Source organism: Cebidichthys violaceus, unplaced genomic scaffold (genome assembly GCF_023349555.1).
Source record: "Cebidichthys violaceus isolate CVI_PGR_0920_01 unplaced genomic scaffold, fCebVio1.0.p SCAF_12, whole genome shotgun sequence".
Taxonomy (NCBI): domain Eukaryota; kingdom Metazoa; phylum Chordata; class Actinopteri; order Perciformes; family Stichaeidae; genus Cebidichthys; species Cebidichthys violaceus.
In genome coordinates, this window is record NW_027176285.1 from 13,263,411 (window position 1) to 13,290,550 (window position 27,140).

The 27,140-nt window shown below is 42.1% G+C and overlaps 3 protein-coding genes across 3 annotated transcripts; 2 read left to right on the forward strand and 1 right to left on the reverse strand.

The window, feature by feature from the left end:
* Positions 1-304: 304 nt before the first annotated feature.
* On the reverse strand, positions 305-15,409 carry dmgdh (dimethylglycine dehydrogenase). Its single transcript, XM_068706518.1, has 16 exons — positions 15,194-15,409; positions 14,709-14,877; positions 13,114-13,212; positions 12,861-13,025; positions 12,067-12,271; positions 7,603-7,851; positions 7,321-7,519; positions 7,074-7,243; positions 6,828-6,981; positions 5,200-5,365; positions 4,977-5,107; positions 2,608-2,825; positions 2,192-2,349; positions 1,776-1,835; positions 1,531-1,665; positions 305-1,432 (listed from the first exon to the last, which is right to left on the reverse strand). Exons 1-16 carry the CDS (start codon positions 15,313-15,315, stop codon positions 1,220-1,222), a joined length of 2,613 nt encoding a protein of 870 aa, XP_068562619.1. The 5' UTR covers positions 15,316-15,409; the 3' UTR covers positions 305-1,219.
* Positions 15,410-18,711: 3,302 nt separating this feature from the next.
* LOC137869252 (betaine--homocysteine S-methyltransferase 1-like) lies at positions 18,712-22,412 on the forward strand. Its single transcript, XM_068706519.1, has 8 exons — positions 18,712-18,820; positions 19,026-19,158; positions 19,246-19,358; positions 19,527-19,718; positions 20,521-20,668; positions 21,302-21,484; positions 21,568-21,799; positions 21,888-22,412. The coding sequence occupies exons 1-8, from the start codon at positions 18,722-18,724 to the stop codon at positions 22,066-22,068; spliced, it is 1,281 nt and encodes a 426-aa protein (XP_068562620.1). The 5' UTR covers positions 18,712-18,721; the 3' UTR covers positions 22,069-22,412.
* Positions 22,413-24,430: 2,018 nt separating this feature from the next.
* Positions 24,431-26,018, forward strand: LOC137868758 (betaine--homocysteine S-methyltransferase 1-like; the record flags this gene model as incomplete). Its single annotated transcript, XM_068705652.1, has 4 exons — positions 24,431-24,590; positions 25,237-25,419; positions 25,503-25,734; positions 25,823-26,018. Coding segments are annotated over 4 exons (771 nt in total), but the record flags the coding sequence as incomplete, so codon positions are not given.
* Positions 26,019-27,140: the final 1,122 nt, after the last annotated feature.

Here is a 27,140-nt window from a genome sequence, read left to right on the forward strand (position 1 = left end):
ATATAAATACGCGTCGCGTCGGTTAGAACAGCCATAGAGGACCCATGATTTGGATTAGAGCTGTATGTTGGTGATTAATCGATTAGCCGATCGACAGATAATTCATCTGCAACTATTTTGATAATAGATTAATCGTTTCAGTCACTTTCCAAGTTAAAATGTCTCTAAAATTCGCTTTTGGTCCGTTGAGAAAAAACGAGACATTTGAAATTTGTCACTTTTTTCTTAAGGAAAAAATGAATTGATTAATCGAAAAAAACATAAGCAGATTTATTGATAAAGAAAGTAATTGATAGCCGAGAACTTAATTTGGATATAATGAAGATGTAGAAACATATCCACCATCATTTTATTTTTCATTTCATTATATTACTCATATGACTGTATAACACTAGATCACTAGTGTGCTTCTATGTATGTATTTTATCAAATTATATATCATGGTATTCTTTGATTTCTATTATACAGTATATACTTCATAATATTGTAATATTACTGTACAGTGGATGTACTGTATACAACATATGGTATACAAACACAATGAACTGTACTGTAGTATACAAGCAGGGGCTGCTGTTGCATGGATGTTACTTTGCACAAGTGGTCTTACTATTAATAGTATTCAGTCGGGTGAATTAGGAAAAATAGACTTTTGAAATAAAAACTATAATGAAATAAAAATAGTCTCACAAAACTCTAGAAACTGAAAGAAGACGTTCACACTAAGGAAGAGGGAGAGTAGTTAAGACACACAAACACCTTATACCAGACATTGAGCACTTTGATTTAATTATCAAGCTATTAATATAAACCAGTTTAATTACATATCAGTAAAACAAAGAACAGATTTATAAAACAATCTTTGTACAAGTTGTCGAGACTTCTGTTTCTGTTGGTTATTGTTGTTTGTATACTTTGTTACATTTATCAATAAGTGCTAATAAGAAGATTAAAAAAAAGCAGCTTTTCCTTCAAATAAACACAAAAGATTTTTTTCCTTTAACCCTTCCAGTTGAAATTTCAGGATTTAAGCATTCTTCACAAAACATTTGACTTGTAAAACATTAACACCCATTCAGAGAATTACAAAAAGTCAATTACCCAACCACAACTTTAAGACATTTCGGTGCAGGAACATTAAACATTTTTAATGTTCCTGTTCCTTTTAATTAAAAAAATCTTTTTTTCATTAGCATGTGAGGATCTGATCGAGGACATCTTATGCTTTTCCCTTTGCCTTCTTCTGCAGCCGGGTCCGCGTGGGTTCGGTGAGGACTAACGGCTCCTGGATGACCATGGCGCGGTATATCCTCCCCAGCAGCTCCACCTCCACCTTCTGGCCCACCGAGCACAGCTCCGGAGGCAGGTAGGCGAAGGCCAGGCTCTGCTGGCTGCTGTAGCTGTAGGCTCCGGACGTCGTGTTGCCGACCACCTGACGAGGGAAGAGACGCCGCGCTCATGTGAGAAATAACCACGAAAATAACCACGGAAAAAAAACTGCCTCACCGGGCGACTTTCGCCGTTGCTGACCTTGCCGTTGTGCCAGATGGTCTCGTTGCCTTCGGGGTCGACGTCATCCGTGTCCAGAGTGATGTAGGAGAGCTTCCTCTTCAGGCCCTTGGCTTTGATCTCCTGAAGGGCGGTTTTGCCAATGAAGTCAGCGGGCTGGACGACAGAAAACAGTGTTACTCAGATTTTTTTACTGGTTATAGAGAAAATAAACCGTTAAAAAAAAATGCAAAAAATGCACAATTACAAATGAGATGGATGGTTACCTTGTTCAATTTGATGAAATAATCCAATCCAGCCTCGAGAGGATTTGTGTCACAGTTCATCTGTAAAGATCGACATAAGTCAAAAGTCATAACCTTAAAAGGAATAGTTCTTGTCAAGAGTTAGATCAGGAGATTAGATATCATTCTCATGTCTGCACAGTAAATATGAAGCTGCAGCCAGTTAGCTTAGCATAATGACTGGAAACAGAGGGAAACAGCTAGCCTAGCTCTTTTAAAGTTAACAAAATCTGCACTTTCCAGCACCTTTAAAGCTCACGGATTAACATGTTATATCTTGTTTGTTCAATCAGAAGAAAAGTTGTGACATACTCTTACTTGTCCTCCTGTGTGTGTGTGTGTGTGTGTGTGTGTGTGTGTGTGTGTGTGTGTGTGTGTGTGTGTGTGTGTGTGTGTACCTCGGCTCCCCAGCCTCTGAAGCCCTTTTCCAGTCTGAGGGAGGACATGGCGTACGTGCCAAAATTGTCGATGCCCTCGTCTTTTCCTTCTTTCATCATGGCCTGGTACACAGTCGCCATGTTCTTCTGCTCGATGTACAGCTCCCACCCGAGCTCACCTAAACACACACACACACACACACACACACACACACACACACACACACACACACAATTTAAATCATAAAATAAAGCATTTATTCTTTTAATACACCTATTTAACAAGTAAGAATAATAATCTGATTCCAAAACCCAAAGCTACAAAATTATTAAAACAAGTAAAAGCAGAATTCTGGAAACATCACGTTTGACAGGTTTTTGATAAGACCAGTACTTGTTAAATCAAACAGGAAGTAACTTCACAAAGTGTGCAGTACCTGTGTAGGAGATCCTGATGGCCCGGACGGGAACGCCGGCCAACTGGATGGACTTGCAGTGGAGAAACTTGAACCCGGCGTCACTCAAATCCTCATCCGTCAGCTTCTGAAGAACTTTGCGGGAGTTTGGTCCCGCGATGCCCAGCACGCCTATGTCTTCTGTTACGTTGCTGATGTCCACGTCATACCCTCCGTCTGCAGCTTCGTCCTCTATCCACCTGAAGAAAGTTCAAATACACAGAGGAAACTGTCAGCAGGCGAATTTCTATCGTTTCTCTGCATGTTGAATAAACGCATCATTAAGGGTTAAAGGTTGGAGTTTTAGACCTCTAGTAGCGCTGTGGAGCTAACAAAGCCAACAAAGACGGGGCAAAAATGATTTTAAATGATTTTAAAAGTCCAGTGTGTAGGATTTGTGTGTGTGTGTGTGTGTGTGTGTGTGTGTGTGTGTGTGTGTGTGTGTGTGTGTGTGTGTGTGTCGTGGGAAGTGAGTGGCGGCAAATTTGCGAGAGCGAATAAGTCGGCACGGGACAAAATGGAGTCAGTTTAGCAGTGAGGATATCAAGTGAGTGTGCGGTGGAAGTTTCAGTTTGTAAAAAAAAAAAAATAAATGCTGCAGCAACAGCGGTTTCCCACATTTTGTTTTCCGGCCATGGAGACCAAAACAACATTGTCCCCCATGTGTTTTCTGACCACAGTCAAAGAGACAATGCAGAGTGGTTTGTCCGTTCTGGGCTACTGTAGAAACGTATGTAGATATAAACCCTCATTCTAAGCTAACAAAAACCCAATGATTCTTAATTTTTAGGTGATAAGACACTAAAGAAAATATAGTTATTAATATATTCCATTTCTACCAATAGATCCTCCTAAATGTTACACACTGCTCCTTTAAAAAAAAATAAAAATAAAATGCTGTGCAAATGTTTTTGTGAGGACCTCAAGGATACACACAATGCGTTTCGGTGAGTAACACTGAACATAAACATAACTCTATAATGTGATTTCACATATTGTCACATCTCAGCCATGTGTGAAAAAGTCTCACAGGATGATGTGACCCTGCTGAACTCTCCGTCTGTAGTCTTCACCAGCAGAGGCCGCTACACTGCATGAAACGTGTCGCTGGTTGGAGAGACCGTTTAAATGTCACGCCGCCTCCTGATTGGAGCAAATTGAGGGGAGTTGTGTTAACAGCTGCTGAAAGGTTTTAGGTTTCCGCCGTATAAAACAGACTGTGAGAGAGTTTTCTTCAGCACAGCTTGGGGCTCTGCTCTGTCCAGGGTGTGAGAACCAACATCATGTACTCTGTGTTCTCTGCAATAGGAATATTGTTTGTCTACTTGTGTACGTGTGTGTGTGTGTGTGTGTGTGTGTGTGTGTGTGTGTGTGTGTGTGTGTGTGTGTGTGTGTGTGTGTAGGTTGGTGCATGTGGCCATGGTTGATTGCTGCTAAGATGCATGAATGTAGCCTTTTCAGAAAGCATGCCTCAATGCTTTTGAGTACTAAAACTACAATGACTACAATTCATATGGTTGGAAAGTGGAAGGAGCTGTTATTTAACTTTTTTAAATTATGTTTTTTAATTGAATGAATGTGCACTGGTGGCATTTTTAAATGCATTCGACAATAAATTCCTTCAGTTTTATTTTGGGCGTTCCTGGTAGCAGAAGTAAATGCTTCATTAATTCCCTCCATAAACAATAATAGGCGAGTCAGAGTTGGAGACCTTCAGTAAGAAAATATCTGGTTCTTTGATAAAAACTGGGAGCAACCTGTCAATCACAAGGTAGCCCCGCCCTAAAGCATCCCCTGCTTTATGGTCTGTTTGACTCTAAATGAACCATAATTTACTAAATGAATATCATGCTGTTTTGAAGAAGACTTGAAACTAGAGATTGAGACCATAAACTCATGTTTACAGTGTTTACTGAGGTAATAAATCAAGACAGAAGTAGAGTAATTTTCTCATAGACTTCTATACAACCAGAGGAGTCGCCCCCTGATGGACACTAGAGAGAATGCAGCTTTAAGACACTTTCGCTTCTGCTTCACTTATCAAAACCAGAGGTTGAGCCTGATTTAGACCAAAAATTAGTGTTAACAATAACATAAATGTGACTGTTACACAACACAGGAAAGCCATGTGTTTCTATGTTCAGTGACATAAGGAAATCGTTTAAATGGGAGTACAAAGTGGGGAAAAATGCTTCCAAAACCAGCTGCTGCACTCTATGGCTGTTATGAAAACATCCCATTATATTGTATAACCTATATTTTGTGCTTGTCTCATTATTTAGGCAGGATGAAACTACCAAGCTAGCTACGGTTAGCCTGATTAAGCGGAGCGAGGTGAAGCACAGATTCACCTGAGATCATGCCCCTCTGACCCAGAGCCCGTGATGAGCAGGAACTCTCCTGGTGCCAGCTGGGTGATGGTGACCTCAGCGAAGACTCTTCCGGTGGGTGTCAGCATGTGGCTGATATTAGTCAGGCCCACCTGGAGACACAGAGGGTAATGAGTCGGAGAGAGAGGCGGCGTGCGCTTCAAACTGCTCACACGAGTGTTAATAAAGCACACATGTGCTCTACCTTGGGCATGGTGTTGGCAAACAGGCGGTCCAGCAGCTTGTGCGAGTCCTTCCCCTTCACGATGAACTTGGCAAAAGGCGTCAGGTCGATCACCCCCACCTTCTCCATCACCAGCTTGCACTCTCTGCCAACTGGTCCAAACCAGTTGGTGCGTCGGAAACTGGGCCTGAGCACAGCGCAAACAAATCTCTTCATAATCGGTCGTTATAATGAATACAAACCTCTTTTATAAGGGCTCCATTGCATAATGTGAAATCAAAGTGGAAGTATTAGGAATGAACATTGTTCAAGCTATTTCTTGTTGAGACTTTTATGGTATATTAACAAAACTCAAGCGTCGACAGCCATGCTAGCGATCAAAATGCTAACGTTAGCATGCTAACATACACAATGTTTACCAGGTATAATGTTCACCATCTTAGTTTAGCGTATTAGCGTGCTAACCAATTAGCACAAAAAGCAAAGTCATTCATTTTGCAGGTATTTTGTCACAAACCAAAGTATTGAACATTTTTGACATGATGGTGGCTCCAGATGAAAAAGTCACAGGATTATCAAAATTAGTGGGATTCATCCTCTCAAAACCATCAATGTCTGCACAAAATTTCATGTCAATGCAACAGCAACAGTTGCTGAGATATCCAAGTCTTTCCCAATGTGCCAATGTTGCCGTTCCCTAGAGCCATACCAACAGTGTGCCTAAAAATACAATATTGCAGAAAAAGAAAGTTATGACTGTGGCTTTAACATTTGTTCAAAGATAAGCCTCCATGTCACAGATATGAGCCAAGTATGCAGCTTCTGAGACGGCCAAATGGTTTGGCAAGACTCCAGAGAAAAGTCTAACAGTGGGGTTTTTAAATCATTGTCATGTCACGTATTCTGAAGCCGAGATCCTGCTCATGGTGACAGTTGTGTCAAATGCAGCTATTGACGGTTATTTGCATGTGTTTGAACGTTAGCAGCTGTGCTGTTCTTTCACAGTGTGGTGTTTAAATATCTAAATGGTTCTCTTGTGCTGCAGCTTAGAGTCAGATGATGTGCGCTGAGTTCATCTCTGCACTAAACCGAAAGAGTTAGGAGGGAGCTTTTTATGAGAACATGTGCTGGCGGCGTGTGCCAAGAACATTGTGTCTTCAGAACGTATTTTCAGAGGAGCATGCATCTCCAGCAGAAACCATCAGAGCTTCTTTCTTTATGCATTGCTGTATACTCAGAGTCAATGTTAAATTCTTCTTCTTTCTCCACGATGATAAGAGGGAAATGTAAAAGTGAGGAATGTGTGATTGCTGGTTAATTAAAAAGGGTTGCAACAGCGGTTAGCAATAACAATAAAAGGAGTTACGAAACAAAAGCTCAAACAACAGGAACATCTGTTCCGTTTTTGTAAAGAATTTAAAAAGGAAATGAAATGTGTTTATCCACCATTATACAGCCGGTCCTTTGACCACGAAATATATCCGATCACTATCCTGTCAGGCAGGTCGCATTGACGTGTGGACACAGCCGAGTGCCAAAGTTCCATTGAAAAGATGAGTGTAACCACGGCCAAACACATTATTAGAGATTTTTAAAGAACGTACATTAAAGTAATATTTCAGATGAGCTCTGCTGACTAGATGCCTTACTTGTATCCGATGTCATCTCCAGGTTTGTAGAACCAGTGCGGTTGTTCCCAGCCGGCGTGGAAGCCCATGGACCCTTTGTCCTTCAGCAGCTCGTAAACGCCACTTTTTCGGTGAGTTGGTCGACCGGCGAATCGCTCCTCCTTCGGGTAGCCAACTAGCGAGACCGACAGAGCGACGAGTTACCGTTTAGCGACGGTGAAAACAGAAGGTTTCGTCCGATGGAACGCGCGATCGCCTTGTTCTTACCCACATTGTTGAAGCCGTAAGATTCTCGAGCTTTGTCGCACAGGAAAGATTCGTTCGTCCATTTGCCGTAGCGGTTGGGGTCACATTCAATCAGGTCGTAAGGAGGCTCCCCATTCCTGATCCAGTCACTCAGGAACTTACCGATCCCACCAGCATGGATGACTCCATACCTGAAAACAGTCCAAAGCTTTGAGCATTATGAATCACAGCCCTCATCTGATAACCCATCCCCATCCCCAACACATACCCGAAGCCAATGGCAGTCCAGTAGTTGCGAACTCCTTGGTGCGGTCCGACCATGGGCAGCAGATCAGGGGTGTACGTGATTGGTCCAGACACTATGTTGATGATGTCAGCCTTCTTCAGCACGGGGACCATCTCCATGGCCATCTCAACATGGTCCATTATCCTGTCAAGGTCCGACTCAAACAGCTCCTTACCGAAACCTGCAGCAGCCACACAGAGGCACAGATAGTTAGCTAAAAGAAATAAAAAATGAAAGACAGACCCGTTTGCATGGCGGACAGACCTGGGGGCACTCCGTCTCTGACCCAGGAGTCCTGCAGCACCATCTTCTCCATCTGTTCATACGGGCCGAACAGCAGGCCGTCTCTTTCCTGACGCAGGTAGTAAGAGCCCTCCAGGTCCCTGATGACGGCCAGCTCCTTCTTCAGAGCCTTCACCTCTGGTACCGTTGCCGTCACTATGTACTGGTGGTGCACCGGGATGGTGGGGTGTTCGAACCCAATCATCTTGCCCACCTCCCGGGCCCAGAAACCTTTAAAAAACAAACACAGGGATGGTATTAAATCAACTAACAAGATTAAGTCGGCTCTGCTTTAGGGGGTGCATTTGAATTAGTTAGAACGAATAGCTTAGCTTAGCATAAAGACAGGAAACAGCTAGCCTTGCTCCGTCCACAGGTAACAAAATCTGCCGACCAGCAGCTCTAAACCTCATTAATGAACACATTCTCTCATTCCTGTCTTTTGTAAAAGTGGAAAAAACAACTAGCTTTTTTATAGGCAGTTTCGCACCGGAGGCGCCCCACCTAGAACTGTACGCATTAAACACAAGACATAGGCACATTCTTTTACTTTTGGACAGAGCTACACTGCTACACTACTCCTGCTTGGTCTTTACTCAAAGCTAAGCTAACTAGCCGCTGGCTTTAGTTTCATATTCAACAGACAGATAGATATAACAGCGGGGTCAATCTTCTCATCTAACTCCTAGCAAGAAAGAAAAACTCCCAAAGTATTCTCAACTGCCTCCACTGTACCAGACTTCTGGCAACTTGGCAGTGCTGGTACAGTATGTTCTCTATTGCCTCAGAGGTTTTAAACCGTGACTAAAGACTTTAGTTTTATGTCTCCTGGTGGACGCACAAAGTTTGATGAATGAATCTGTTTGTATGTAAGAAGTTACGTCCCCTGCAGAAATGTTAAATGTACAGTACGTACACCTGATCAGCTCAATCAGCACTTTCTGCTGCATTGACCTAGACAAACTGTCTGTGAGAACACAGGATATCATCGTTTCATAGCAGCAGTTTAGCCTCAGGGGTTTACAGTCATGTACATTATGTAACAGCAGTTTTTCAGCAGCTCATCCAGCAGACACAAAGGGAACAAGAGACCATTTTGCATTTTACGCCCCCCGTCTGCTCTGCAAAATCAGGCCAGGGGCATAAAATGTCCCCTTTCCCACTTCCTACCCGCTCTACTTCCAGAGCCCTTGCTCGGACCACACTCATCTTCGTACTCGGCTTAAATTTTGATCTGAACTGCACACCTGAAAAGGTTTTTGACTGCATCTCGCATGGTTGTGACAAAATCTATCCACAGAGAAACGGACAGAAATAATAACACCTGGCAAAGTACTCAAAACCTCCTCTGTGGTGGTTCCTGATACAACAGGTGTCTCCAGCACCCACATTGTGCCATGATGACACACACACACACACACACACACACACACACACACACACACACGGTGAAAACAATACGAGCGTTGCACACTGTCTGTCTCTCATCAGCTGGTTCATACCAAACACAACAAATGTGCCTCGTTGTGACCAAGTGGCAACCTCTGTTGCTGAGAAAGTGAGACGTGCCAAAAACTGCAGTTCCTCAAACGGCCACTTGAGGCTTTAGAAGCGAGTCAATCCCCATACACCTCCATGTTAAAATGTGGAACTTTACAGCAGAAATAAACATGTTTACAGCCCGGTACAAATAAAGTTTTGGTCTCTAAAGCTAATTTCCCCGTTTATGACAACTGTGCGATTGTCGGTGACTCCTCCGAGACTACGTCAATATGATTGTGAGTCTGTGAGTGGGACACGTGAACCAAACAAAGATCAATGTGGGCTTTGTGTCTTGAGACCTGTTGCAGTTTGCTGCTGTCAGCTTATGTGTTGCAAGAGAGAGTTCTATAAACACAAATTAAATTTAAATTAACATCCACTTCAATTCCATTATATTTCAAAAGGGGGTACATTTGTTTAATTGCATGCACATCTGCAACTTTTACATTATGCACGTGTGCCACATGTGAACTCTTTCTCATGGTGAGGGACGGGGTTGGGGTTGGGGGGGGGGGGGGGGGGGGGGGGGGGGGGGGTGCATGCACACAACATCCAGATAACGTCTCCAGGCAGGTTATGCAAGAGTTGGGCTGCAGAGGACCGTGTTTACCAGACGCCTGCACACAGGGCCGATTCACTGGGTTACCCACGAGGAGTGATGAACGGAGTCGACAAGCTCACCAAAATAAAACATCCTTTGAAACAAGTCCCGCTATGTCCACGCTGCTAAACTATTTTAGTTTCTCTATTCATGAATATAAACGTATAATAATCAGGTTAGAAGGTCGCAGGCTAAATAACATGTGGAAATATTGTGACGACACTTAACAGATTTGATCAAATAAAAATTACAATTTGATTAAAAATATATATATCCACATAGTTACAGTGAGCTGTAACTCGTGAGCATCATGCGTTTCAGTTGGGAGTGTAAAATCTAGTTAGCAAGCCTGCAGAGAAGTTTAAACAGTTTGCTGAAAGAAATGGATTAATGGTTGAACTAGTTACCTTAAAGTAATGGGTAAATAGCGAATATAGTGAAGGTGAAGTAATTAAGGATTTAAATCGCAAAAAGTAATGCATTGATGGTTTGAATAGTTAACTGAAAGCAAGGAGATATCCAGCTGCTATTCCAAGTGGGAGCATGACTGCACACTTAACCAAACCTAAAAACTAAAAATACTATCACAATAAACTTTGATATAACTAGTGTGGAAACGACTGGGTTTAAGCCTATTATTGTTAACATTTTTCAGTTTGCAGGTTTAAAAGTGTAGCTTACTTTTTACACGAAAAAAACAAGGCTGACATGTTAAAACTGATCTAATGGGGTCACATTCTAGGGAAACTTTGACCTTAATTTAGGCTCTCAAATGTCCAACTGGGAGGAGGGAGTACTGCGCTTCAGACTGATCCACAGTTTGAGTGAGCAGAATTTGTGAAAAATAAACCACAAGAAGCGGTTAAGGTTCTGCACAAGGCTCTGTGGGGACGGCAGTGAAGAATGGGAGGGATTAAAGTATGTAAGAAAGAGCAGAGAGAAACTTTAACCGAGGATAGTTGGTGTTATGCAAGCTCAACAAAACAGCTGCTTGTGGGTAATGGGGTTTAAACAGTAACGAGTAATGAGCACAATGGCTTTAAAAAAAAAAGAAAAAAAAGATTGAGGTTCTTGCTGTCTCTTGGTGATAGCTTCTTTCTTGCTATGTTGGATTAATTACGGGGCTTATTTCTGCAGCCCGGCATCTGCTGTCAATCTTTATATCACCAAAACAAAGCCCACATACAAAAGGCAGCAAGTGCTTTCAAAAGCCGACAGTTACCCATTTAATATCAGTAATGAAATTGTTAAGGCAGACAGGTGTGATATCTATCAGTTTGACATTTCAGTCCCTGGATGCAAAAAAAAAAAAAAGAATTCTGTCAGGAGGCGTGCAAGTGCTGCTGCTTCAAGATTGGATGAAATGTGAACTGTTGGCCTGTTTGGATTGGCTGTCGGAGACAGTGAAGGCAAAACGCCAGCAGGATCCTCAACATAACCAAGAGCACAGAATGTGCAAATTCAAGGCAGGAAATATGTAACAAGACGTTATATATGAGCTGTAGAAAATTTGTTCTGCAAGGGTCTTTTATGTGTTTAATGTGTTGTGGAACATAACGGGGTTTTTTTAACCATGAATACATATCCACATTCTGATCCACGACTTTAACAGTGGTTGCTATTTAATTTGCATTCGTTTTTTTAGGCAATTTTAAGACGGCTGTTACTGCAGAGAAAAGGTGACCAAGGATAAAATATGCATGATCTATATATATATATATATATATATATATATATATATATATATATATATATATATATATATATATATATATAGATGGATCTCTAGATGTTACACAATCTCTCCGACGACACACTGAAGCAAATTCCTGTAAGTTGCCAGATAAACCAACAACAGCAGCAGGGATGAAAGGAGTCCTTGCCAACAAAATCCCCCCAGAACTGGTATGACCCAGTTCAAGCCAAAGTCTAAATTACTCTGAACTCTGCAAGCAGTGGTCTGTGTGGGCAAAGTTCTCCTGCTGCACAGTGTGCACAGATAACATAGAGCAGCAACTATATCTTCTTACATTTTAGCATGGGTCTTTTAAGTGCATCCTAAATTTGAAATGTCTTGTGAAACACAAACCAAGAGCCAAAACTTAGTGTATGGACTGCAGTGAATATGAGCCTCTAGTTGTTGCATGTCTGGAGAAAAAATTAAATATTGTAACTAAAGCTAACTTTGATAAAAAAAAAAAAAAAAAGACATTTAAGGCCTGATTTTGCACCAAAGACCAAAGCAGAACCCATTTTGATTTCTCTGATTTGAGAGTGAATGTGCATTTGTTGCAGGTACAGACCTGTTGCATTGACGATGCGATTGGCGCGGATGGTCCCGTGAGGAGTCTGGACGTCCCACTTGCCGTCAGCGGTCGGGTTGAGGCCGGTGACCGGGGCTGGGTTGTAGATCTGGGCACCGTGCATGCGAGCGCCAGCAGCCAGGGCCATAGTCAGAGAGTAAGGGTCAATGTGGCCGTCTCCTGGGGTGTACAGACCAGCCAACACCTGAAAATAAAGAGAAACTTAAATAGAACCACAAATAATCATTCATAATACTGAGATGGTGATTGTTTATCGTCCTCTTTGCTTTTATTCGTTGAGTACACACACTTGCACCGACGTCAGCTGATCAAACGTCTTAAAATCTTGAGGATGCAATAATCATCGCTCTGATATTAAAATGGTACAGACAACATATCAGCAAATTTCCTATTCTTTTCATGGTTTATTTAACCAAAGGGGTGTATCCACATGTGAGCATGAATGTGCTAAGCAGATTTCATGTCAGTCTGCATAATATTAGATGATTTAACAGAGTTTTTTGTGTGTGAAATGTTGACGTTTTGGCCATTTGTTCTCATGGTGGTGTCAGACAAGGGGCTCAGAGGGAATAATCTTTTGGGAATAATGAATATTTACAGCAAAATTCCTGTCAACCTGCCAAATATTTGATGATTTGAAGACGTTTCTATGTGTGAAAAGTTGACATATATATATTCCATGGAAAATTCATGTGCACAAAAGATTATTTCTGTCTCGTGATGCTGCCAGACAAAAGGACATTATGTGATAGTTGTCTGTGATACTCACAGACCTTGTCTATATTGAGGAGAGGGAAAAGTTCGAGGACTTTCTCCGGTCCGATGAAGTACTGTTCAGTCACATTCCAGTGTGTGCGCGTCATCTGGTACTTCATCTCGTCCACTCGAGCCGGCGAAGAAGCAATACGGACGCTGCCGGGCTGATGAAGGCCCACCACCTGCAGATGAAAAGACAATACAAACGACATGTGAGCACACAGATAAAACCTCATCGACGCATTAAAGCTCATCAAAGAGACCCCTCACCTGTCCAGTTTCAGCCTCCAGGCTCTCGTATAATTTCAAGCTGTCATAGTGGACTTTTTTGAGGTTGATGCCTGGATGGTAATATGTTGTCAGACCAGCCTGAAACACAAAACAAACCAGGATAAGAAAATACATCCACGACGACACAGCACTTACCGCTGCATTGGCAAGACAAACAACAAAAGACACCTGGTCGCTATAACTCTGTCTGTGTTGTTTGGTGATCAACAAGTGGCGTACAGTCAGGTTTAGAAGCTAACAACGCTAATGAGAGCTGTGGGAGTGAACCAAAACAGTGCCGTTTTGTGCCGTTAGAACCAAAACAATGAGCTTAAAGATGCTAAAACGCTCCAAAGAGCTGCAAAGTCAGGTGATAAATCTTCATCACCATCAGCAATTTTCTCATTAGTCATTCGACACATTGTTAATACAAGAATAATATTGATTATAGCAGCATTTTGATACAACTCTAAACTATTCTAGACAAAACCAGATATTTTTACAGGTTCTTCACAACCTTTAAACTGACCGTAACTCAGAAAATGAGTTCCCTGTCACTCACACAAATGCATGCTGGGATAGGCTCCCACCCCCACAGATGAAGAGAGTAACATAGTAAGGGCAAGTTCCCCTGTCTGACATGTCAAACGTGTATTAATAGCATCACAGTGAAGTGAATGAGCGGCGGTGTAGGTAAGTGGGTCAAGGCCTCAGATGCCTTGAAAGCTTCCAACAGCTGCCCTCCAACACAAATGTCTGTAAACATCTTCAGGCTGTCGAGGAAGAAAGCTCTCCATACTTGTGCTATTAGCATTAGACGCTTATTGGTCAGTTGGAGGTCTGATATTCATTTTCCTTATAATTATGAAGATTTATTTATTAGTCGATCTAAAGAAAATGAATCTGCAACTATGTCCATAAACGATTAAATGCTTCAGTCATTTTTATAAACAACAATACAAAATATTTCCTAGTTCAAGCCTTGTAAATTGGGAGGATGTTGCTGCAACTATCAGTCCATTAATCAAAATATATATATTTTGATATGCAGCAAATGCTCATTTTATATATATATATATATATATATATATATATATATATATATATATATATATATATATATATATATATAGATAGATAGATAGATAGATAGATAGATAGATAGATAGATAGATAGATAGATAGATAGATAGACAGATGCTGCTTTTTTTTTACTGTAAATGACACTAAAGAAAACATTGTTTAGTTTTGGACTCTTAGTCGGATAGAACAAGAATTTAAAGGATGTCACTTTGGCCTCACTTTTATGGACAGAATATATAATCCAAAAAATGATGTGCAGATTATTTGAAAATGATTCGCGGCCCTGGTTTTATGTGAATGGAAACTGGATTAAGTAAACTGTAAATAATGACACTAATGTTAGATGTGAGTGAAAACGAAAATGTGTCAAAACATGTGGTGTGTCAATGTGCTCCTGCTGTGTGACACAGATCACATGGGTCTTCCAAGAAAAGCTTTTTTTAGCCCTTCACATTTGTCCACCTTCACATTCCCTGTATTGGATAAATAAAAGTCGACTTTGGTAGACGTACAGCGTGCCAGGTGGACCCAGCCGTCAGCTCAGACTTCTCCAGCAGCACCACATCCTTCACGCCACCTTTGGCCAGGTGATACGCCACGCTGACCCCCACACATCCCCCGCCTATGATGACAGTGTCAGCGGTGTCCTTCCACCTCTTCCTCAGAGCAGAGGATGTGTCACTGAAGAAAGACAGGTGACATTACAGGTGAATCATTGCAGCTTTACAACATGCACCTCGTTTACAATGTCGTCCCACATGCAACCAGAGCTTGCGTATTGAAATCGCCACCATGTGTGACATGATGCACCATATCTGCTTTACCATTTCTGCGTTAAAAGTCGTCGTGAATCGACCGGCTGTGCAGCTTTACGCGCATTTTACGCGCATTTTACGCACGACACGTTCAGCACGGCTATTTAAGACAGTAATTGATAAGAAACGTGTACAATGAAGTGTCCAGCAGCGCACATGTGCAGAAGGCTGCACCATCTCACCTCTCCTGAGCTTGTTTTCTTGAGGTGCAGCAGATGGTCCTTGAAGGAAGCAGAGCCCTCCCTCGACACGCGGCTAAATCTCTCCGCAACTGACAGTTGATTAGGTTTAATATACGCGCCATAACTGAGGTAATATTTGTGTATTTAAACTATACATGAAACTTCAAATATAACCAGCCCCCCCCCCCTCCTCTCTCTCACTGGACCCCTTAAGCCGTGTGTGGTTACAAATATCCCACTTTTGCACTGACAGCCGTGTTGGCACGCCCACAGGTTGAGCACCAAGTCAGGACGAAACTTTACCCGGAACAACCCTCACGCGCGTTAACACTTTGAGTGCCAAAACAAAACCAACAGAGATCCGAATATACAGTATGTGAATGATTTTAATGTATTTCTTTTTTTCCCCTCTCAGTCATGCTACCAGGTGTGACGTTTATTGTGTTTCAGATTCAAAATTAGAAATGTCACTTGAGTAAACGTACTTTTAAGTATTAGCAGCAAAATGTACTAAAAGTACGTAAATGTAAGTAAAAGTACTGGTTTCATAGTAAAATGATGATAAAACTAATTAATAGGATTAAGAAAGGAGAAGAAAACTGATTAAACTGCACACATTTGTCAGACTTTTCTCTTCTCCTCATGGACATTTACTTAACAATGAAACTCAAGGCTTCAAAAACGTCCAACCAATGGTTTGTGAACTCACATTTTTATCAACGTTTGAATCAACTTCTTCTTCTATAAAGTCTATGACATTTTGTTGTCAACCATAGTATTGGACACATTTAGATTTTGACCTGATGATGGCACTAGATAAAAAATGATGGGAACGCCGAAGTGATTGCAATTCATCCTGAGGGGAACATGACAGTTGGACCAAATGTCAATACTGAGGATTCATCCTCTGAGAAACATGAACATATGTACCAAATTTCATACCAATATGTCCAGTAGTTGATGAGATACTTCAGTCTGGACCACAGCGGAAACACCTTAAAAGACTATCACCAGCCAAATTTCTCATACCTATTAAATTATGACGCATGTATTGGTATTCTTGCATAGAACCAATTATTGCAACGGTGCTGATGAATAACAGTGAACTATTTCCAGGAATGGCTTTGCTCTAGTTATTTGTGTCTGAGTTATGTAACTTGTGTGAAACGTAAACAACAGTCATAAGAGAAGACCTCTAGATCGAGTCTGACCGGTCCATACGGACACATTGATCTCTGTGAGTGGTCCTTGACCCTTTTATTGCAACACAGCTTCCTCCAACCACCTGGAACAGCTGCAACAGGTTTGAACCGGACGTTTATCTTCACAGCTGCTTTAAATAAACACCAAAATGCAGAAGCAAATGTATGTATGGACCAATTTTAAATTATTTGAATATGTGCACAATTTGTTAAACAGCATTGGGTGGATTTTCAAGCAAACCTGGAGTTAAAAAGTTAGTAAGTGTTTCAGCAAACATGGTGCAACAGGATTAACTACATGAAGTTACACAACAGCATGTGGTCCAGAAAGGCTGCCACTATCTAACATAATGGACTGTTTGCTTTAAGCTTGTCCCAAGGTAAAGCCTCTTCTTCTATGTCTGCATATGTTTGTATTTTGTTAATAGTTTTTACCTGTAAGGTTTACTTTTACGGTTTTACGGTTTTTTTTTGGCACGCTAGCGACATGACTCCAGGGACAGCAACGTCTTTCTGTTGGATGGTTCACCACTTTGGTCCACAGCTACTGATTGTTGTGAACTTTTCTGTACACATTCAATCCGTTCTCACGCCCAACCAGACGGCAAACTTCTGTTCAAACAAGTGAAGCCAATGCTGAAGAGCCTTAAACTTGCATTCTCTCTACTGGCCAGCAGGGTGCGACTCCTCTGCTTGTAAAAAGAAGTCTGGTTGAATAGAAGTCAATGGGAAAATGACTCTACTTCTTTGGACTGTTAGCATGCAAACATTTGCTAATTAACGCTAAAAGCAAAATACAACTGAGGCTGACGGAAATGTCATTAGTTTTCCAGATATTAATCAACTTTCGGTTCTGAAAAGTGAAGACAATGATGAAGTGTTTTAAAGCTGCATTCTCTCTAGTGTCCATCAGGTGGCGACTCCTCTGGTTGTATAGAAGTCTATGAGAAAATGACTCTACTTCTCTCTTGATTTATTACTTCAGTAAACATTGGAAACATGAGTTTATGGTCTCAATCTCTAGTTTCAAGTCTTCTTCAACACAGCATGATTTAGTGACGTGAGGTGTGGTTTTGTTACCTAAACTTAAATTTCTGTGAAGTTTATTTTGAAAGGACACTACGCATGTAACGCATATTGACAAGCCGTCACGGCACGTTTAATCGCTAGAGGGGTACCTAGTGTCTCGATTTCCAATCTCCAAGAGGCACTGACCAAGTGGCGGTATTTGACGAGTTAGGAGTGAGAATGTGTTGATACATTCATGATCCCCAGAGGATGAATCCTAATGAATTTGGTGATCCCCTGATTTTTCCTCTAACTCCACCAACAGGCCAAATATTTCACATGCAGTCAAATATCTCTTCCTCTACAAATGTTTTGATTAATGACATTCACGTTCCCCTGAGGGTGAACCGTAATGATTCTAATGGCCCCTCGCTTGACCTCTTTTTGCAGCGTTTCTGTACTTGCTTGTGTCTTCTCACTTTGCAGCATTTCTTTGTTCATTCAGGGAACTTTCAGAGAGGAGGAAGCCTCACTTTTGAACGTGTTTGTGCACTCTTGAATTCCAGTTTCTTCTTTTTTTCACCACGATGGGCTCCAAGCTATTTGTGAAGCCACAGAATCCTGCTCACAAGCTCTTAAACTGAAAAACAAAGAGAAGAATGTGAAAACAGCCCTCTAGTGTCAGACTCTGCACAGAGACGCTCAAACATCCGAGTGAAGTAACAATAAGTAAAGAATATTTTGAATGGAGGGGGACTTTATATTAAGGATAAAAATCATGCCAAATCGATCAGGTTGTCGTCCTCTTACTTCTCACATTACTCCTAAAGTATTGCACAAAGTGTGCATATATCAGGGCTTACATCTCTGGAGCACCACATGTTCCTGTTTGCCATTTATCCAGAGTCGCTCACAGCATTATGGCTTTTGACCACTGACTTTAACACCTTCATCAGCAAACCTTAAGGTTATACTTTCAGAATATAATCTGACTATACTCATCTCTATAATATCTGCATTTTGTTTTTAGCTTCTGTGTTTTGCAAATGTTAAAAATGCAGTTAAACCTGACTGTACTTTAGTTTGCATCAGTCAAATTATCTGAACGTCACCTACTAAAGCACTAAATCTTCATTTTTGTATTTATTCCACAAAATATGAGTAGAGCACGAGTCTCATGAACAATAGGTTGACTTATGCAAACTTGCCAAAAGGAAAAAGAAAGAAGAAAAGAACAGATGAGCTGTGTAAGAGAAAGGCGGATCCTATTGAGTGACATCAGGCACCGCGCCCTCCTTGGATTATAAATGCAGCGTGGATGTCTGCACAAAGTCCTTTCCGAACTCAGAGGGACTCTGCAGCTGAGAAGAGAGGGCCGGTCACTGCTGCAATAATCATGGCACCAGGAGCAAAGAAGGTGAGCAAAGAAGATGCGACAACACGCATATTTGTGTTTGTTCAACTTGCTGCATTGAAGTTTTGACGCCTCAGAATTCGGGTTGTGTGCGCGCTTTGTTTTGTGCAAAAGGAAGTGGTTCTGCACACTGCCAACCTAAGATGGTGAAGTGTAACTAACTTGTGTGCATTTATGTGCTTCGTGCACGCTTTTTGTTTTCACGCAGGGTATTTTGGCGTGTCTGGAGGCAGGAGAGATCATCATCGGGGACGGAGGCTTCGTCTTCGCGCTTGAGAAGAGAGGTTATGTCAAGGCAGGGCCGTGGACCCCCGAGGCTGCAGCCGAGCACCCAGAAGCAGGTACTGCTCGTTTATCTTTCCTGCACGACTCGTCCTAACCTGCACATCCAGTTGCACATGCTAAATGAAGTCCTGTTGGTGTTTCAGTGCGGCAGCTGCACAGGGAGTTCCTGAGAGCAGGCTCCAATGTCATGCAGACGTTCACTTTCTACGCAAGCGACGACAAACTGGAGAACAGGGGCCACACTCAGCGCTTCACTGTGAGTAGAGCTCTGATCGGTGTGACTGCAGCTGCTCCTCGAGTCCCGAGGAGGAGCTGGCATCAAACCAAAACCTCCTGCAGCAAAGAACAGAACTTTTGTGTTCTCTTGACCTGAGTAGATGCATTATTATTAATTATAATTAATAATATTATTTTTGATCTGCAGGGGCAGCAAATAAACGAGGCAGCTTGTGACCTGGCCAGGGAGGTGGCCAATGAAGGTGATGCTCTGGTGGCGGGAGGAGTCTCTCAGACCCCCGCTTACCTCAGCTGCAAGAGCGAGAATGACGTCAAGGCCATCTTTAAGAAACAGACCGATGTCTTTGTCAAGAAAAACGTGGACTTCTTGATTGCAGAGGTATGTGGTGAGCGCCTCTGGCGACTTAGAAATGAGAGCAAATGTCTGGAAAAAGTAACTTTAGTAATGATCTCTCATAAAGCGGGGGGGAGGATCTCCTGATTTTAATCTTTTCTTTTTAGAAAAGTTCAAAAAACGCTGGACCCTTCACTTCCCATAATGCAACCAGTAACTTTCATTAGATCCTCTCTGCCTCATCAGGTTTATATTGCGGTTGAAAAAGTCCCTTGTAGAGAACACTGCCATTTGTATTTCTTAAAATCCGCAGTGTCTTCTGAAAAGTGACTTATGTTTGTAATAATATCAAACCCCACAGGCAGCTACAATAACCCATCAATGTTTAAATCAGCCATCGTTGCTCCACAGTACATTTAAATCTTCACGTCGGTGGTCTTGGATATCTGCGTTCACTCACTGCCAACATGTTGCTGCTCGCTGCTGATTGACAGCACTTGATCCTCGTTACGTTGTTGGCGTCTATTTAAACCTGCATTAACGAGGTGCATTTCTTTGGCCACTTTTGGGGCGGCAGAAAGAAGCTGCTGACTCAACATGACATGAAAGCACTTTGAGTTGATGTTGGAGAACTTGTTGGCAGGAAGTGTACGTGTGCAGCTGTTGCATCCACCAACTCCTGAGGGGGAAAAAATGTCTGCAACTTCAAAAAATGGCTTCATCAGGACACTGGCCACAGTCTGCAATATCTTAATTCATCTTCAGCCACCTACAGCGGCTATTTTAAACTTCTGAATTTAAAAAAGTGAATAATAAGTCGATGTTCTTAATGCTTGATTGCTTGCAGTACTTTGAGCACGTGGAAGAGGCCGAGTGGGCCGTCCAGGTTCTGAAGAGCACCGGGAAGGCCGTGGCTGCAACTCTATGCATCGGACCTGAGGGAGACCTGAACAAAGTCAGCCCCGGAGACTGTGCTGTCAGACTCGTAAAGGCTGGTATGTAAGCGTTTTTAAAACCTCCTGTTCCCCGATAGAGGGCTGCAGGAATGAGTCAGTATTGTTGTACTTGATGGCTCCCTCGTCTCGGCGTCGATGGTTAGAAAGTCTTTGGCTTTTAGTTTATGGAACCAGTGCGACGCCAACTTCCTGTTGGCCTGTAAAAATGCATCATCCCTGCAGCTCTCGATGGTTTCGTGTTTTTGCCACCCTGTTTATATCAATAAGGATGGACTGAATAACAGAAACACGCATTAACACCAGCCTCAAATATTCGGTATAACGGTTGAATTGACACACCCTGATAATTATAACCTTCATGAAGGGAGGCGTTGTAGCAGGAATGTTGTATCATAACGACATTGTACCTACGGCCACGCCCCTTCAACCTGATCTAATTGGCCAAGATGATAAACGTGTGTGGATGTACAGGGTCTTTACATAAAAAGGTTCCTATCTCCTTGTCCAACTATAGTTGGAATCTGTGTTTTAATGATTTGACTTTGGCGCCATCTAGTGGAAGTACAACAACATGGCAGATTAAAGCACACACCTCTATAGAGAGGAAAAGATGCTCTAGTTCTCACCTGGATTGTCATTTTTCTCTAAAGTTTGCATGTTTCCTGTCCGTAGGAGCTGATATTGTGGGCGTCAACTGCCACTTTGACCCGGAGACCTGTGTGAAGACTGTGAAGATGATGAAGGAGGGAGTGGAGAAAGCCGGGCTGAAGGCTCACTACATGAGCCAGCCGCTGGCTTACCACACTCCTGACTGCAACTGCCAGGGTTTCATTGATCTGCCCGAGTTCCCTTTCAGTACGTGTAAACGCTCAGAAACTACAGCTTCTCAACGACTCAATCCAAACAAAAATAATGTACAACCGTGTTTTCTCCCACAGGTCTGGAGTCCAGGATCCTGACCAGATGGGACATGCAGAAATACGCCCGGGATGCGTACTCTGCTGGCATCCGCTACATCGGGGGCTGCTGTGGATTCGAGCCCTATCACATCCGCGCCCTGGCTGAGGAGCTGGCACCTGAGAGGGGGGGCTTCCTGCCCGCCGGCTCTGAGAAGCACGGCAACTGGGGAAGTGGTCTGGAGATGCACACGAAGCCTTGGGTCAGAGCCAGGTACTGGAGAGACTTCTTTCTTTTAACCTCACGTTTTCTCTCAAAGTACCTCCAGTCTGGTTGAAGTTAAAGGTTTTCCTCTCCGCAGGGCCCGCCGTGACTACTGGGAGAACCTGAAGCCCGCGTCCGGCCGTCCCTTCTGCCCCTCGATGGCCACGCCCGATGGCTGGGGGGTCACCAAAGGCCACGCTGACCTGATGCAGCAGAAGGAGGCCACCTCCAAGGATCAGCTGAAGGCTCTCTTTGACAAGGCCGACAAAAACCAGTGAAGACGAGAGAAGGCGTATTCACACAGTCCCTGAAGTTTACATATCGAAAAGTTCTTTCTGTCTTTTTAGGACCTTTTTTTTTTTTTTTTTTTTTTTTTGTACTGTATGTAGAAGACTGGCATCATATGGTAGAACTTTAAATTGGCTTTCCAGCTTAAAGCAAGAATCAGTGCCTGATGATATAAAAAAAAAAAAATCACAACTGTGAATTACTGTGGCTGAAAAAACACAGAAGCAGCCACTGTGCACGCACTTAAAGTAATGCCTTAACACTCCAAATGTGTCTAATGTGTTCAAAATAATTGAATGATGTGTCGCAATAAATGGATGATTGAACAAAATCAGCATGTGTGAGTTCTGTTTAGTTTTTTAACTGGATGGCTTCAAAGAAGTGGAAAACGAAGTTTCAACCGATTCTGAGTTTTCATATCACAGTTTTGGTTTATAGATGCAGTGGTGGAAAGTAACTAAGTACTGAGCCGTTTTGAGGTATCAGCAATTTGTGCTACACTGCTTCATTTCAGTACTCCTCGACATGCATGTTATGCCTTTACTTGCTTTACAAATTCATGTTTAAATTGGACTTGAAGGAACCCACTGAGTTTATTATGTAGACTTAAAGGCCTGCAGTTACAAATGTTCTGTGTCTGGTGCACAGCTGAAATGTATATATTTTTTTAAAACGGTGTAACTTGCATTTTAGTGATTTGTCTGACTTCGATATTCAGCTGCTGCTTCTTTCTCTGAGAATTGAGGATTTATTTAGACCAAACAAGTGTTGCTGATTGTTGGATTAGTGGAAAGTCCAACCATATTGTTTCTGTCCAGTTAGAATGACGTGTTGTAGGAGTCAAGTCTATGGAGCTAAATCCAGGTCAACAGTTTTGATCATTTGAAAAAAAAAAAATGTGTGGTCTTGAACATTGAAAGTTTTTTGGGGTTGAATATAATTTTTATTCAGTTCTGGAATTTTTTTTAATGCATTTTTTTTTTTCATTTTTCACTTTCATATATATTTTGATATTTGAGGTCTTTTTCAGATTTTAGATTTTCAGATTCAAATCTTTTTTTCACTTTTTTTTCAGTTCAGACTTTTGACCCTGAGGATGGTCCTCAGCCTTCTTTGTTACGCTGTCACTTGTGATGACACGCCCCTCTCAGTTGATGACACGCCCCCAAGCTAGATCAGGGTCAAAAGTCTGAACTGAAAAAAACGATCTGAAACTGAAAAAAATATTTTTCTAGCTGCCTGTATCTGGGGCCAAGCAACTGTATGTCAAATGCATACAGAGAGCCTTGCCAACTGGGGATGGCGCAAAGAAGGTGACATTAAGCAAGTAGTGTGGACGACACTTCCACCAATTGCTCAGAGCCGTCAACAACTGACAAAATGTGGGTGCAAAACTGAATGTCGTGGAAGATGCAAATGCTATCGCTTTGGCCTCAAGTGCACACAGCTGTGTGCCTGCAAATGCAATAACAACAATTTGTAATCCTGACATTCAGTACATCCACTTCCACACATTGATTTTATTTGGATTTTTATACGGATCAATCCTAGCGGCAAGCACTGATTGAGTTGAGGCCGCCATCATTTGTAATATTTCTTATAATTTGTGTGATATCACCATTGCAGTATGCATTCCCAAGACCATGTATCTATCATATATATCTCAGTCAAGTATTATGAAATGATTTAGCCTTTATTTTTATTGTTTTATGGCACAATCAGATATCGGGTGGAATTCAGCACCAATTGACACTTTTTGTAATTAATTGGCTTATATCTCAAAATTTTTTGACAATTTGGACAATTTTTAAGTGCAGAATTTGATTTCTCGTACTCAAAAACACATATTTTGATGCCAAGATCATCAACATTGGATTATCCAATCGCAATCCAGGTCAAAAATCGCATATAATGGCATTTGCTGGGGGCCATCTTGGAAAATGGCGGCCATATTGTTTTTCCATCGTGGATACCGGGCTTTTTCGAAAATATAGGTCTTGAAGATAATTTGTGCCAAATTTGATGCTTATATCACCAAGTGAAAGATTGTTTCACTAATCTGCAGTACTTTATAAAATCATCTAAAGATACTCATCTCTATAATATCTGCATTTTCATGGCCTCTATGTTTTGCAGATTTGGAAAATGCAGTTAAACCTGACCGTTCTTTAGTTTGCATCAGTCAAAATCTCTGAACGTTTGCAACAGATAATCACCCTGTTCTCACCGACTACATCTTCATTTTTGATTTATTACACAAAATATCAGTAGAGCACGAGTCTCATGAACAATAAATAGGTTGTCTTTTGCAAACCTGCCATATCACGTTGATATTGTGAAATTTACATAAACTTTCATTCTCAGTTGTTCGCATACGTGGAAGAGGCTGAGTGGGCCGTGCAGGTTCTGAAGAGCACCGGGAAGCCTGTGGCTGTAACTCTGTGCATCGGACCCGAGGGAGACCTGAGCGGAGTCAGCCCCGGAGACTGTGCCGTCAGACTCGTCAAAGCCGGTATGACGACATCTCTAACCCGTACGTGTGTGGGTGTGCTCAGCTGCTCAACTATCACATCAAGATGCCAAGAACAACAAAGTGTAGATCCAATGAGTCGGTTAATCAGCAGCTGTGGCAGATGTGCGAGGAGATAAGAGGTCTCATGAAACAAAATGAAAGCCACAGCAGAATTTGAAACTTTCCAACTTATGGCAGGAATGCACAGATATTGGAGACGTCTGTTCAAATTACACTCAGTTGCCACTTTATTAAGTACAATGCAGTCTATTAAAACAGTCCTGCAATAAATTCTCTATTCATGAAGGTTTTAATATATTCAGATTCTGTTGAAACAGGTGTTGATTCAACCGTATGATCATTTTAGAGACTGTAGTTTGTGGTGCTGTGATGCTTTATACAGAGAGGTATTTCTGTTATTCAGCCTTTACCTAGATGTATGCACTATGTAGGCTTTTACTCCCCCACTGGTGATGGGGAGAAGTGAGTGTTTGGAGGATTGAAAATGAGTTGACTTTGGCGCCATCTAGTGGAAGTATAACACTGTGGCAGATTAAAGCACACACCTCTATAGAGAGGAAAAGATGCTCTGGTTCTCACCTGGATTGTCATTTTTCTCTAAAGTTTGCATGTTTCCTGTCCGTAGGAGCTGATATTGTGGGCGTCAACTGCCACTTTGACCCGGAGACCTGTGTGAAGACTGTGAAGATGATGAAGGAGGGAGTGGAGAAAGCCGGGCTGAAGGCTCACTACATGAGCCAGCCGCTGGCTTACCACACTCCTGACTGCAACTGCCAGGGTTTCATTGATCTGCCCGAGTTCCCTTTCAGTACGTGTAAACGCTCAGAAACTACAGCTTCTCAACGACTCAATCCAAACAAAAATAATGTACAACCGTGTTTTCTCCCACAGGTCTGGAGTCCAGGATCCTGACCAGATGGGACATGCAGAAATACGCCCGGGATGCGTACTCTGCTGGCATCCGCTACATCGGGGGCTGCTGTGGATTCGAGCCCTGTCACATCCGCGCCCTGGCTGAGGAGCTGGCACCTGAGAAGGGGGGCTTCCTGCCCGCCGGCTCTGAGAAGCACGGCAACTGGGGAAGTGGTCTGGAGATGCACACGAAGCCTTGGGTCAGAGCCAGGTACTGGAGAGACTTCTTTCTTTTAACCTCACGTTTTCTCTCAAAGTACCTCCAGTCTGGTTGAAGTTAAAGGTTTTCCTCTCCGCAGGGCCCGCCGTGACTACTGGGAGAACCTGAAGCCCGCGTCCGGCCGTCCCTTCTGCCCCTCGATGGCCACGCCCGATGGCTGGGGGGTCACCAAAGGCCACGCTGACCTGATGCAGCAGAAGGAGGCCACCTCCAAGGATCAGCTGAAGGCTCTCTTTGACAAGGCCGACAAAAAACAAAACAGATTGAATTGCTAAAATTCTTTCTGCCTTTTTAAAAATAATTTTTCACTGTAGGGTAGAAGACCGATATCATATTCTGCACAACTATGAGTTACTGTTGCCTTAAAAAACAAAGCAGCAACTGTGAATGCACCTAAAGTAATACCTAACGTTGTCAGAAATTAACTTCTAAATTAACAAAATCAACATGTGTGAGCCGGGATTTGTCCATGTTGGATAGGAAGTCATTGTAGTTCAACTTGTGTTGATTTTTTTGAATTTTGAAACGTGTCAGTTCTGGAGGTCAGAGTGGTTTTCATGCATAGGTCCATTCGAGCTAATGTCTGCAAGTATATAGAAAGCTCTGTGGTATCAAAAACATGCAAACGATAGCAGCGTTACTTTCTCTGGATAGTAAGAACAATACAAAGCTGCTGCTGCCATCTAGTGGATGAAAACACAAAGAATAGTAGGAGAAACTAAACTGTTTTTCATCAACATAGGTTTTTTAACAAATTATCTACAGACATTGGTAAGTGCTCCTATTTTTAAACAAGAGAACATTTAACAAAGGTGTGTGTGTGTGTGTGCGTGTGTGTGTGTGTGTGTGTGTGTGTGTGTGTGTGTGTTAAACTGGCTGTCCAAAGGGAGTTGTGATTTCCTGTGTTTGTCTGCACAGTGATGTGGAAATATTAGGATGTGGTCTTATATGTACATGTTGTACTGACATATGAGGGTGCTGACTAACCATCCTCAAGAAATCAGGCACGGCTCTGCAGACATAATACTTCTGGAGAAAACAGCAGCTTTTCTGATTTGTCCTACTTTGTAAAAATGTTAAATATCATGTCAGGACCAACCAATTCTGGATATGTTAGAGTAGACCATGTCAGGGGTTAAAGGTAAACATAACATCAAAGAGGAAATATAAATGAATGAATAAAACAAATCCAGCGTTCCAGACACCGATCTTATATAATTTAAATGCTACGGGGTCGGTTCAGTGCTAAATGGTTGAAATGTGCTATTGCATTTCATTTAGCAGAAATTAAGCAATCGAGCAGAAATGTTATCTGGAGAAATATATAATATAATATAACAAGTGTGGGATTGTTTCACCATCAAGTCCAACGGAAGAGGAATTAATATCGATGTATT